Genomic DNA, 12,705 nt, shown 5'->3' with positions numbered 1-12,705 from the left:
GAAACACACGCGGTGCCATCTCTGAAACACAACAAATGGGACAAAAACACCTTAACTAAACAAGTTAATAAAGTTGTTGCGCGTACGTGAAGCGTTTCACAGCTTCTGCATATTCAGAGCTGCTATGAAGATGAGAAAAAATGAACATAATCCTAGTAGTCATTGGTATAAATAGAAAAGTTTTCTAATTTATCCTCTGCCGTATACCTGCAAGGTTTATATGTTCTTGTTGCGATTGGATTTCTGAAAAGCCATTCCAGGCATGATGGGACTTGGATCAATAAATTACACCATGCTCTTTAGGTTAAGAGTATCTGCCTGCCTGCATCACCCTTTTCCATCACTGCCATAAATGAAAGCATTATAGATGGACTGAGTATAATAAAGGCTTTCAAATTTGTTGAAAAATTATCCACTTGTTCTTCCAGGGGCCTGCAGGAGTACCAGGACTCCCCGGTGTGACAGGTCGTACAGGGGCCCCAGTAAGTAGCCGGGTTTGATATTGTACAGAATGTCTTTCATTTTTTTCATAGCAGAACAAAAAACTCCCGCACACTATTCACCTCACTTGCAACAGGAATACGTTTTTTATTCAGAAAGTTTCTGTACAAAGACCTTTATCAGGCAATTTAACTTGAGGTGAACAGTGTACTGGCGCTTTTTGTTCTGATTTTGTCGACCCTTGGTCTTCTCCTACGCGCACAGTTGTGCAAAATCGTTGCTCTGTGAATTATTTCATAACACAAAGTACTTTTGTGGTTAATGCCCTTGCTGCTTTTGTCATGAAATGTGCATTACATTGTAAGTTTGCTGTCCTATTTGCAGGGGCTTATGGGTAGACCAGGGCCAATGGGCCAACTGGGAGGAAAAGGAGATAAGGTAAGGTGTTTAACCACTCAAGCAGTTTTCTATATAATGTTGGTAGTGGGCCTGCTTTTGTGGGTCTTATATACAGTTTACAGTGGATGAATGGGCACACTATATCACTTATAACTCAATGTTTGTTGATTTGCGTGCTGTGTATTCATATGTTTAGTTGAATACTCAAACCCTATAATAAATACATGGGTTTGAGTGGGAGTATAAATATTTTTTACACCTTTTTTTCCACGTACATGTAGCTTTATCATACATTTGGAAGACAGATTAGTCAAATGAAAAAAGAAGACCCCAGTTCCTATAGTGCAATGATTGAGTGCAACAAAATGAAGGAAATCTCTTAAAGGAATCTTTGATTTTGTTTTATTTTTTTACACAGCTGGCAAATGAGGTTCCATATCATTGGATTACATTAGCATGCAACTGTGCTTGACAAACATTTCCATTTTCACAGAAATGTTTAAGAATTCCTTTGGTTTGTGTTTGGCAGGGAAATGAAGGAACGCCGGGCAGACAAGGGCTTCCAGGACCTCCGGTAAGTTCCTCGTGCCTCAACAAGAGCCAGGTGCTGAAAACAACACTGAAAACCTCTGTGAGGGTTGTACGTCCTTTATGTACACTAAATATATTTAAATGTTAGGATTGCAATAGGTTTTTTGCACAAACTGAATTTCTTCATTTTGCTTAAAAAATCTTTAAAAAAGTTACATTTACATTTAACATGACATTTTTCTTGCTTTTTCAGCACTATCCAAATATCTAGTTTTGCCACGAACAAGTAAAGTTTAGAGTGAAGACCTCTCTTTGGCAGCTCTTCCTGTACAAATGACCATCAGTGCACTTGATGGATATTTCAGTCCAACAGTGTTTAGTGTAACAAGAAAAACATAACTGACAAACAGGTACAAATATGATGAAATTGTGGCGACCTGCTCACTGGCATTGAATCATGTTTCCTCCCTTTAAAAGGCCAGTGAGTAAGCACTTCCAAAGGCAAATCTATAATTCATCAGCCGTCCCCTTGAACCTGCCGTGCCCCCCCCCTCCTCACACACACGCGCGCTCACACACACACCCTGGTCTCATAAACTGCAGTCTGGGAGGACAGGGGATGGCTCAGTGGCCTGAAAAGGGCACACACGTCCGCTTGCTTCTAAATGAGAACCTTGACTCCTTCTACATTTACAATAGCTGCCCTCTACCAATCTATCATGGGAAAAACATTCTTTTTATGTTCTAATACTACCCAAGAAGCCTAGATTACCTAGTTCTCATACCCGAATCTCCTTTAATCAGTGTGCCCTTTTGTATTTCTGAGACACTCTGAGACTTTTTTTCCATTTTCTGCTGGCTCAAGGATTATTAAGTCTACTTTTCTCTGTTTTTCTTGTTCCTTTCACTTCTCACTCTCCCGCACTCTCTTCCCCTCTCTTTGTGTAATCACCAAATGAGCTATTGATCTCTCTCATGTAGCTTTTAAGGGCTTACCAGTGTATAAAAGCTTGAAACCTACTGTACAGTTTCTTTGTAAAGACTGGTGCCTAAAACTCACAGAGGAGTGATTTACTGTTTGATTGTGTTTTAGGGTGTACCCTATGTGGAGGGCAACGGGATGAGCAGTCTGTACAAGCTGCAGGTAAAGACTTTAACTCAATGATAACGTCATTATGATCCAGTGAATGTATGATACAGCGCCGTAATCATAATGTCAGGCAAGAATCAATGCTTGTGGTTAAAAAGTGTTTGACCCATATTGTCAAATATAAAGTCATAGCTTTAAAAAATGTCTTTTCAGAGCGGTGGAGCTATTTTAGGACCCCCTGGAGCTCCTGGTGCGCCGGTAAGCATAATCATTGGTATGCCTGAAGCAAATCCTTTACAGTGTACTGTGGAGAAACTCTAGCGCACGGGCATGTTGATACTGTATGAGCGGCAGAACCTGGGAGAGCCAAATAACAAATAACCTGAACAGCCCTCCAGTGTTATCTCGACTTCTGAGGCCCCATCATAGTCAATCATGCTCATTGAGAGCTGGTGGTTGGTGAGGGCCAAGAGGCTTCCTGACTCTCAAACAGGTGTCTCTGGCCTGCCTCAGGACACACAACATCATTGATATGCAAAATGGACTTATAGAGGTTCAGTTGCTCTGCACGGTGCCAAGCCGAAGTGACCTGATTCTCTTATCAGCTCCCCCCTGCTCCCCCTTATCAGACAGTCTGTAATCTGGTCCAGTCCTGGGAGACATTCACTCACAGGCCTCGCAGGGATCTATCCACCACAGTGAACACTAAAGGTTGTGACATAAAATAGACACTCCAATATCCCCAGTGCACAATGCACAAGAAGCACAGCTAAATCTTGCGGATGCTTCTCCCTGTACTGCATCCATCAGAGCCCAACAGCTCCTCTGGAGCAATCAATGAGAGAGCATCTTCATCAGTGTTAAGAGGAACAGGGGCCTAATTTATCAATTATTCCTCATTTGTTTAGCGTGGTAAAAATGCTGAAATGCTTTACTGAGAATTTGCACATGCATGGCGAGTGTTTGTGAAGCATGTTTGATAACCAGAGAGGATTTTCTGTAGTGTTGTAAAAATTAGCCAAAATTCGTACTTTTGTAAAAGTAAGATATTGTGTGAAAATGCTACTTTGATAAAAAGCGAGGTCACCCATGCGACTAGTACTTGAGTAAAAGTGACTCAAAAAACGATAACTGGTCAGGCTGATTATTCTACCGATATTCAGCATTTTTCAGATTATTTGCATCAGTGTTTTTTGGGTTTTTTCTTTTCTTTATCTGATATCCAATGGAATAAATTAATTATGTATTGCTTTGGCTCTGATGCAGCATGCAATCTGCAAAGTAACTAGTTACTAATGTAATGAGTAAAAAGTACAATATTTGCCTCCAGTTGTGGTGGAGTATAAAGAAGCAGAAAATGGAAAAACTCAAGAAAGGGGCACATACCCCAAATTGTAGTAAATTTACATTACTCAGTTACATTCTACCACTGACCATATGATCCTGATCGTTTTCAATCTTGCTTGAAGGACCACAGTTACATTTAACACAAGGCTAGCATGATTTACTGACAGAAATTGCGGAGAAGAGAAGCAATAACGACTACTATTAATTTTAATGGCAATAACATACAGTAGCCATGTGTCATTTCAGACTTTATTTATGACTTTTATGGTAGCGTTTGTCACAGTCATGAGAGTAATCTGTCCTTTTCTTTCTCTCTTTAAAGGGTCTCAAAGGAGATGAAGGACCCTCGGTGAGCTGAAGCCTTTCATTCTGGAACATAATGAAATATTTGTCTATTTTCTGTGCTGCCCAAAAAATAGAGAAGCCAGAGTTGCCAGTTGCTTTTCATCATCGTCTCTGTGGTTCCCTACAACATAAGTCAATACACCCTCAAGCCTGAGCACTTAACCACTCTCAGTAGAACTCCAACACACAGCAAAAAAATGATCACATCTCCTGCAAACCCTTGTACCATATTGTCTCTTGTACCATATTGTCTTGCCAGTGGGAGCCTATGAACTCTTTCTGCACTTCAGATGTCCCTCCCCCCCAGCACCAGCGCCAAAACAATCCCCACAGACGTGGAAACAATTCCACACTCCTGCCATCAACTTGAATTCTTTATTCTCACGGGGCCAATTGCATTTTTTATTGTTTTGTTGCACAGTGATTTTTCACCAGGATGTTAATTTGACATTTTAATAAATTGTGTGAGCGGCTCCAGTGCTGTGGCGGAATTGCCCCAATCCGTCTCACAGCTGATCCTCTGGCTGGCCCCCTCTCCACCTTAGCCGCACTCGCTTATTCATGACAATCTACATGTGTGACAATTACCTGCACAATCCGTCTATGTCAGCATCGGTTGCCCCTCCATTCTGTGTAATGGCATTTCTCCATGGCAGCCAGAGCAAGATGAGGTAGATAGAGGCCATCACTTGCTCGAGCGCTGGGAATGGGTCTCTATTTTTAGTGCGGAAAGCAAAGTCTGATTGTGATTGTCAAATGGGGCCCTTTTTCTATCCCATCTGTAGCCTACAAGGTGTGACAGCAGGTGTCATAGATCGTATAATACAATACGCTCCGGTTGAAGTATTGTCCTCTTAGGATTATCTTTGTATTGACACATGAAGGCTTGTTCTAATACCTGACCGAGAATATCAAGACGTGTGAAATCTTTGCTCCTGCAGAATTTAATTTACCAGCCTCCACAGAGCTTTGATCTATATTTGCTTGTTTACGCGTAATGTTTACTGACAGCCTTGGAATGATACCTTTTACCTTGTGGTAGCTCATCACCAAACTCATTCTCCTATTGAGGATTGTGAGACAAAAATAGCGTCACTCTTTGTTGAAAAACAGGTGAAGTTACGCCCCTTTGCTTTATCAGCGGTGACTTTTTTTTTGTCTTGACACAGCATGTGGGTTGTTTCTCTCACAGGGGGAGACGGGGGCCATGGGATTACCTGGGCTTGAAGGACTACCTGGTGCCAAGGTAAGCATAAGAGAGAGCATCTTATCTGCCCTGACCTAACCTGATTACAAAGTGAGGGAAAGTGCTTTCTCTGTACTTCATTCTCATTACAGAACATTTAAAGAGTTTAAATCTGGTAAGCGATATCCAGCGTGCTCGCCAATGTGAGAGTGAAACACATTATTTGTTCCAGCTGGAGTTATGAGTAAGGTAAACTAATTATCTGTAGGAGAATTCAGTCGCTTGAAATACTGTGTGAATAACAGGTAGAAATCTCTGAAGTGGATACACAGTAACACCACAGCAAAAGAGCCAGAGTCAGCATGTAATAGCTAACCAAGACAAGTGAATGGCTGCTAATGGACACATTTTCCTTAATTGCAAGCACGCTGTGATCCTACCCTCTCACTGAAGTGCAGAAACAAGTGATAGGTGTTTGCTTGTGTGTGAGTTGAGGGGTGGAACGTTTCACTTTCCGTGACATCCGGAGCAATTTATCCTTTAGGGGCAAACTGTCAAAGGTGTGACATATGCAAAGTCTGCTGAAGTATGAAGAAGACTTAAAGTCTTAAGGAGGTTGTTATTCATAACTCCTTATTTGTGAAGAACTTGTTGTGGTTTTAAAAGTGTTTGCTTTTTTTACATTGCTGTTGTCCAAACAGTGAGGAGCTCAGGAACATTTATTATACCCGCGTTCAGGCAGTTTCTCATATCAGTATCTGTATGTCTGCTTGACATGACAGTGATTTATGTGTTTTCTTTATGTAATGTGCATGTCATCTGTCTGACACGTCTGCAATGTTTCCTTCAGGGGGATATTGGTTTGACTGGTCCTCCTGGAATGGCAGGTCCTCTAGTAAGTGAGATTTCTAATTTATTATCTATGTATTTAAGATTCCTATTCACCGATTCATACTCCTCCTTGATCAATCATCTGTGTTGTTTAAGTCCGCTGCTGGCAACAAGTCAATGATGTTTCATATAGTACACAGAATAGCAGCTATCAAAACATGAGTCCCACAACACAACGCTCCTTCAATCAAGAACTCGGATACAAACCTGTGGTCTGTTCAGTGGATTTTCTGTGCAGCTATTGTGGGCTCGTTGGTATATTATAAATGGGAGGCTGCAGAGGTGCTGTAGATATGACACCATTGAGGACCTGTCAAACGCAGTCTGTTCTCTTCCTGTGTTTGTGATTGACAGGGGAAGCCCGGCGCTCGTGGAGAGCCAGGGATCCCGGGAGAGCCGGTGAGCCGCAGCCTCTAACTCTCTTTGAGCTGTCAATCCACGTGTCATTCCTTTGTCACTGCCGACTGACACATCGGCTGTCTCTGTTCTCTGACAGGGTGAGAGGGGGCCGCTTGGAGAGACAGGATTCCCAGGGCCCGAGGGACCCCAAGGTGTTGCTGTAAGTATGCTACATGAATTCTGTTGTTCTTCCCTATATAATCACGACTAGATATTGCTAAAGCAGCTTCCAATAATGTCCAGGCCTTGAATGTTATACCATGGGAAAAAACACAACATGATTCAAGGACAATATGGACAAAATATGTATGTTAGCGATCACTTGTCCTGTAGATGATTACATTTTTCTATGTAATTACCATCAGCGATGGTTTCTGTAATTTTCGCTGTAAGCGCACAATGGAACAGTGTTCGCAGAGCAATCAGGATCATTATCCCTTGGTTGAGATATCTCATTAACTGTGGAGATTACTAGGAGTGCAACAGTGCTGATCCAATCGAAGGTGGGAGCTGATACAAAATGTCTTTGTTTGTGCTGCACTCCTTGAGCAGGGGAGACCTGGTAAAGACGGAACTCCTGGAATCAAGGTGAGTCGAGCGAACGCGCTGCAAATCCCCTTATAGAAAGTGCTTTACATCAGCCGAGCTACAGAAAGATGGCACAGCAGATTTTTATCCCCCTCCCCTCAAGCTACAGCATCCTGAGTGCATTAAAGCCATTTGCATATTTGAGATTTTAACGATAAAAACTAAATGAAATCCAGCAGATTTAAGGCTTTGTTGACTTTTAGTCTTTTTACCCTAATTATACAGTTAATGCATTCAGGCAATGATAAAATGTTTGTAATAGAGGGCAGCAGACACTCAGATTAAATATTCATTTTCCTGCCTGATGAACCTGGCTAAAATTGAAACAAATACTGCAGCAAACTCTGCTTTTAGGTGACTGATCAAATACATTATACACTATTTACTCCATAATCACACAAAACGGGCTCACAGCATGCAGAACAGATCTGCTATGAATACCCATCCCTAACAAATTATATGCTCTAATACAAAACTGGTTTGACTATGAGTCTGTTTTGCTTTCTGATTTACAAGATTTTTGTCACCCAACACCTTAATGACAGCCCCTGCAGTTTATTGTTTTCTTATTATTGTTAGTTAATATCTCCTCCACAAAAATCTCAGCATTGCATGGCGCCTTTCTACAGTTTTCTCCTCGTGTCTTTCTGCCATTGGTAGCTGAAGTTTCGGTGTGGCAACAGTGCCATCTAGCAGGTGGCTTTCCTCCTCTGCCCTGACTCCTTGCACACTGCTTTGAGGTTTAATGTAATGCTCAGGGAAGCACATTTCAGTGGGCAAGATGATAGATTTAAGCCTCCCATCAGGCATTGGGGAATACAGAGTAGTGCAGATTAAAGCAGGCAGGGGAGAACAGCATCACAAAGAGATGCCCGTTTTAAAACCACATCATGCCAGATTGTCTTTTGCATGGCTCCTGTAATCCAGCAGGAAATTGATACAAAGATGCTCCCAGAGGTATTGCTGTGAGCACAGTAAAGGGAAGCAATGAGGAGTGACAGGGAGGGATTGGAAGACACAAGATGTTGTGACATGAAGTCCCAGACAGGTATTTTCTCTCAAAGCTCCACCGTACAGTAGAGATAGCTGGTGGGAAAGCATCTCAAATGAAAGCAGGAGTGATGCAGAGAAGCCGTGACATTGCAGAAGGTGAAACACTATATGGGGGAGATATTATACAAGCAATACACCTGAGCTGAGAGAGAAGCAATCAATGCACAGTCATCTGAAAAGTGTACGTTTCTCAAAGTCAAGTAATTCGGGAAAAGTGCTCCGTTTTTTTCTTTTGCTTCTTCAGGCCACAGAACGGAAACTTCTGCAAACATGAGCAATATGCCGATAAGACGGGCTTAAATAATAGAAATCTCTGCTTCATATGTACGGATCAGAATAATAGATCATTGTGCAAGCTCCTGCATGTTATTGAACATCAATACTTTGCCTGCACTGGGTGAAAAGCACAAGGGTCAGCATGATTTCTTTTTCCAGTTGTTTCTCCTTCACTTTTTTCTCTTGAAATAAATGTTTCTGCTTTTTTATTTGAAGGGAGCTACAGGTAGACCAGGGGACAGAGGGTCGAAAGGAGAGCGCGTAAGTAGCACCATTCCTGTTTTCCTAAAAAGAAAGGATTTTTTTATGACTCAGACTCTAATGCACAAAAAAGGTTTTGATGAATAGTAATGGAAGTCTTCACTTCAGCACAAATATGACTAATCCCCACAAGGACATAAGCACTAGATAAAGGCATTTGACGCTGTGTGCAGCTTCCTATTGTATTTGCAAGGCAAAATTAAAGAGCTCTGTCATACTTTTGCTGTAATCTATTGCAAAAAGAAGATGCGAAATGAGGCTTTTAGCTTTAATAGTTGGCAAAAGAATCTGAAGACAGGTGACTGACTGGACACATTAGGAGAAATAGGTCAGTACACAGCATGTTAAGTGATTCATGAGTCACTGAAGGTAATGAGTGTGGAGGAACTCACGCCAGCCAGGAAATGTAGCTTTGATCGTTTGCCTGTCAAACACAGATCTAAACAGTCTGGTCAGTACTGTGTCATTTTGAGCTGAGACGTGTTTGGGTTTCTTTACCACAGGGTGATCCGGGGATTCCTGGAGAGAGAGGTGTTCAAGGCGAGCGGGGTCGCATAGGAGATCCTGGTCCTATTGGACCGATTGGACCATTCGGGCAAAAGGGCGACGCCGGCCCTCCAGGACAGCTGGGGAGTACAAACCTCTTGGTGAGCTATAAATTCACAGATACCTCGGAGCAAACAAAGACTATCCTCCCGGATGACTGTAGCCTCAACCATCCCGCTTCCCTCCTCAGCTTGTGTAACTAGTTCAGTTCTCATATGGAAAATGGTGCAGCACCAGATTTGTGCATGAAACATCAAACAAGGCTGTGCAAGGGAGGCTGCTGTTCTCTTTCTGCTCAACACTTCCCACTCCTCATCCAGGCGCCACAGAAGGTCAGAGAGGGAGAGAGATGGAGACAGAGAGAAAGACTGAGATATGTGGGCGTGCCTGGAGCTCTGCAGAGCAGCAAAAACACCTCCGTGTGTCACAGACATTTTACACATACTGTACGCAGTCACAACAGTTATACAACATTCACAGCAGAGATGAAAAGCTGTTTTGAACGCAATGATTCAAGGTCCAAGGCTACTCTTGTTTGAAAGCTCTGACAGTGTTTGTGTGAAAGGCTGACATGACTGACACAAGGTGCACTGTCCTCTTTTAAACATGTTATTTTGGGTTTCTGGATTCTTTCGGTGGCAGAGCATATATTGTTATATATTTGCCTTGATAATACAGATATTTAGAAGCATACCGAGCTGGTACACTTTTCCTCGTAAGCACACTGCATTACTGCAGATTTGGACATAAAGTAACAGAAAGAAGTCTCTTTATGGAGTTATAATATCTAGTTTATTATTCCCTGACTGAATCTATTTTATTTCTGACTGGGTTTAAAGCGCAGATGTTATATTATAATGCAAAGTGGGATTTCACGGCGTAGTTAGAAAAACAGAAAATGAGAATTTCAGCAGTAATCTCTCCTCCCTGCCGTTATTTTCGACTCTGTGTTGAGGTACAACATGTCAGGCATCCATTTGATTTTCATGCCGTGATAACTGCCTCATCTCCTCTGCTGCCAATTCACTATGAATGAAAGATGACTTGCTGTTGTTCTTTTTTTGTTCAAAATGTTTCCGTGAAGTTTCTCTTCTTCTCCGCCGCACACACAGGGTGATCCAGGCTTCTTGGAGGATCTCAGAATGCTTATTAGAAAGGAAGTTTTGAAGGCTTTCGAAGGTACAAATCGCTCCGAATTTATTTTACATATTTCCTCGCCGCCTTTACGCTATGTTTTTTCAGCATTCTGAATTAGAATTTTTCTTTTAGAGAGGCAATCGAGCGCTGCCATGCCGCAGAAGACACATGCAGGAATCTTAGCTTCACAATTCCAAGGGCCTCCAGGACCTCCTGGCAACGACGGATTACCAGGCCATCCAGGAGAGCCTGGACCTCCTGGTCCTCAAGGTAAGAGCACAGCTGCCAAACATAACTGCTGGATGACAACCACCCCAGGAAAATAACCACCTCTGTTAAAGTGTAAGCTAGAAATAACACTCTTAACCTTTAATTGCTCAAAACTATTGGTGAGACTTAATTAACCCCTCATTACCTGATTTAATTATAATCTACAGTATATATGTAGCCACGCCATATGTGTTCACCTCATTGCTGTTTGAAAAAAACAGTTAGTTCAACTGACATATGCTGTCCCAAAAAAGCCTTCAGTTAAAGGGTACACAGTAAAGTACATGTTCCTCTTACTTGTAGTGCTTTTTAACAGTCTAGATTATTTTGGTGCAAGATGTTGAGTTTTGGAGATAAAGGCCATAGAGATGTCTGCCTTGTCTGGAATATAACGGAACTAAATGGCGCTCGGCATGTGGTGCTCAAAGTGCCAGTTTAATGTCTCTTTCTAGTAATCATGAAACGCTTACTCAAAATAATCCACAAACTGTTGTGAGCAGTTTCATGCAGGGACTGCTTTCTTTTTTTTTCCCGAACCACACCCGACAATCTTACCAACACACAGACAGTGCACAGTAGTCACATCGCAGAATGTGCAGTGTCAAGTAAGGCAAATTAACTTGTACTGCTACGTTTATTTTTTTGTTTTTCTTTTCGCTTGATACAAAAGGCACAATATGCAAGGTTCTCATTTTCCACGACTAATCACCAAAAGAAGTCGATCTTTTATTACATAATTTATTCTGATTGGGTTCTTGGATACATGAGAGTTTGTTGCTTGTGAGTGACATGCAGGTTCTGCATGCAAAGCAAACAGTCATTGATCATTCTTGATCAATTTATCAAACAAACCAGGGCCTGCTTTGGTTGTGTGATAAAATGCACTGCCCCACATATTCATCGCAATCACTGCATAATAATTAATTATTTCGAAATAGAGCTTTTCAAGATATAGGTTGAAAATTCCTGAATTTTTACATATCCAAATATATATTGCAGAGAATCACAATATCTCTATGTCAGTTTTTTCAAATTTCAGGCGGCCATAATGTTAATCTACTCATGCTTATAGTACTAGCTTATAGCTTATGGTAGTAGGAGGAGGAGAAGGAGCTAGCAGCTTGGTAGATGCACCCTCTGTGCAATGATACAGTTGGGGTTTGTAGTTTGGTAGATGGAAAATAGTTCCTGCATGAAACTGCTCTCAACAAGGTCTGTGGATTATCATCTACCATCCAGAGAAGGATGACATCACTATGGTCAATATCTCCAAAACTCAGCAGCTCACACCAGAACAATCTAGATGAATGAATAGCCCAAGAGGTAAGGTAAAGATTTGTCTTTAAAATGTAAAAAGTTGGAATGACACAATTTGAGACTGGCTGGACTGGGGTGGGGGCACCAATGTAGGTTGCATTTTGTAGGGATTCATGGGTATTTCTCTCTTGCTTAGACCCATATATCAATGCAGACTGAGGGGCGGCCAGGAGTGTGGTGCACAGCGGCTCTCTGGGAAATATGAAGACAAACGGAAGAATTGGCTGTGAATAAGAGAAAGTGTTATCAATGTGGACAGGAAAGAGCCCCAGTATTGATACCTCACTCCAGGAAAGAAAGCTTCTAAAGTACAAAAGGAGCATAGTCAGTAAAGAGGGTGGACATTCTTTATCAGACTGATACACCTCCTGACTGCTCGTACAACACTAATGGTTTGCCGGTCAGGCTTTATACCTCAAACTTGCTTAGATTTGTGTTGTGTCTGCATCTGAACCACGGTATCTTAACTTTTTGAAGAGGAGGAGTGTGTTACGTGTTGGTGCAGATCAAAGCACCACTGCATTGGCCTTTCTCTTTGAGCTTTTGTATCTACCTCACATTATTCAAGACCATTTACCCTTTAACCCACTGCTATAATATAAAATGCTGCTTTCATTCATGAATAATG

At 41.8% G+C, this 12,705-nt stretch overlaps 1 protein-coding gene across 4 annotated transcripts in view; it reads left to right on the top strand.

Annotated features, from left to right (window-relative positions):
- LOC311270834 (uncharacterized protein) overlaps positions 1-12,705 on the top strand; it is a 115,615-nt gene that overhangs the window by 91,867 nt on the left and 11,043 nt on the right. For all 4 annotated transcript variants that reach the window (XM_084376026.1, XM_084376025.1, XM_084376027.1 and 1 more), the window contains 15 exons: positions 429-482; positions 826-879; positions 1,370-1,414; positions 2,465-2,515; positions 2,675-2,719; positions 4,131-4,157; positions 5,346-5,399; positions 6,190-6,234; positions 6,585-6,629; positions 6,727-6,789; positions 7,182-7,217; positions 8,763-8,807; positions 9,311-9,454; positions 10,466-10,532; positions 10,623-10,760. In XM_084376026.1, coding sequence (XP_084232152.1) covers positions 429-482; positions 826-879; positions 1,370-1,414; positions 2,465-2,515; positions 2,675-2,719; positions 4,131-4,157; positions 5,346-5,399; positions 6,190-6,234; positions 6,585-6,629; positions 6,727-6,789; positions 7,182-7,217; positions 8,763-8,807; positions 9,311-9,454; positions 10,466-10,532; positions 10,623-10,760 — 913 coding nt within the window. The remainder of the gene's footprint in view (positions 1-428; positions 483-825; positions 880-1,369; positions 1,415-2,464; positions 2,516-2,674; positions 2,720-4,130; positions 4,158-5,345; positions 5,400-6,189; positions 6,235-6,584; positions 6,630-6,726; positions 6,790-7,181; positions 7,218-8,762; positions 8,808-9,310; positions 9,455-10,465; positions 10,533-10,622; positions 10,761-12,705) is intronic.

This window comes from Pagrus pagrus (assembly GCF_965226575.1).
Source record: "Pagrus pagrus genome assembly, chromosome: 15".
Taxonomy (NCBI): Eukaryota; Metazoa; Chordata; class Actinopteri; order Spariformes; family Sparidae; genus Pagrus; species Pagrus pagrus.
This window is presented reverse-complemented; position numbering and strand designations above follow the sequence as displayed.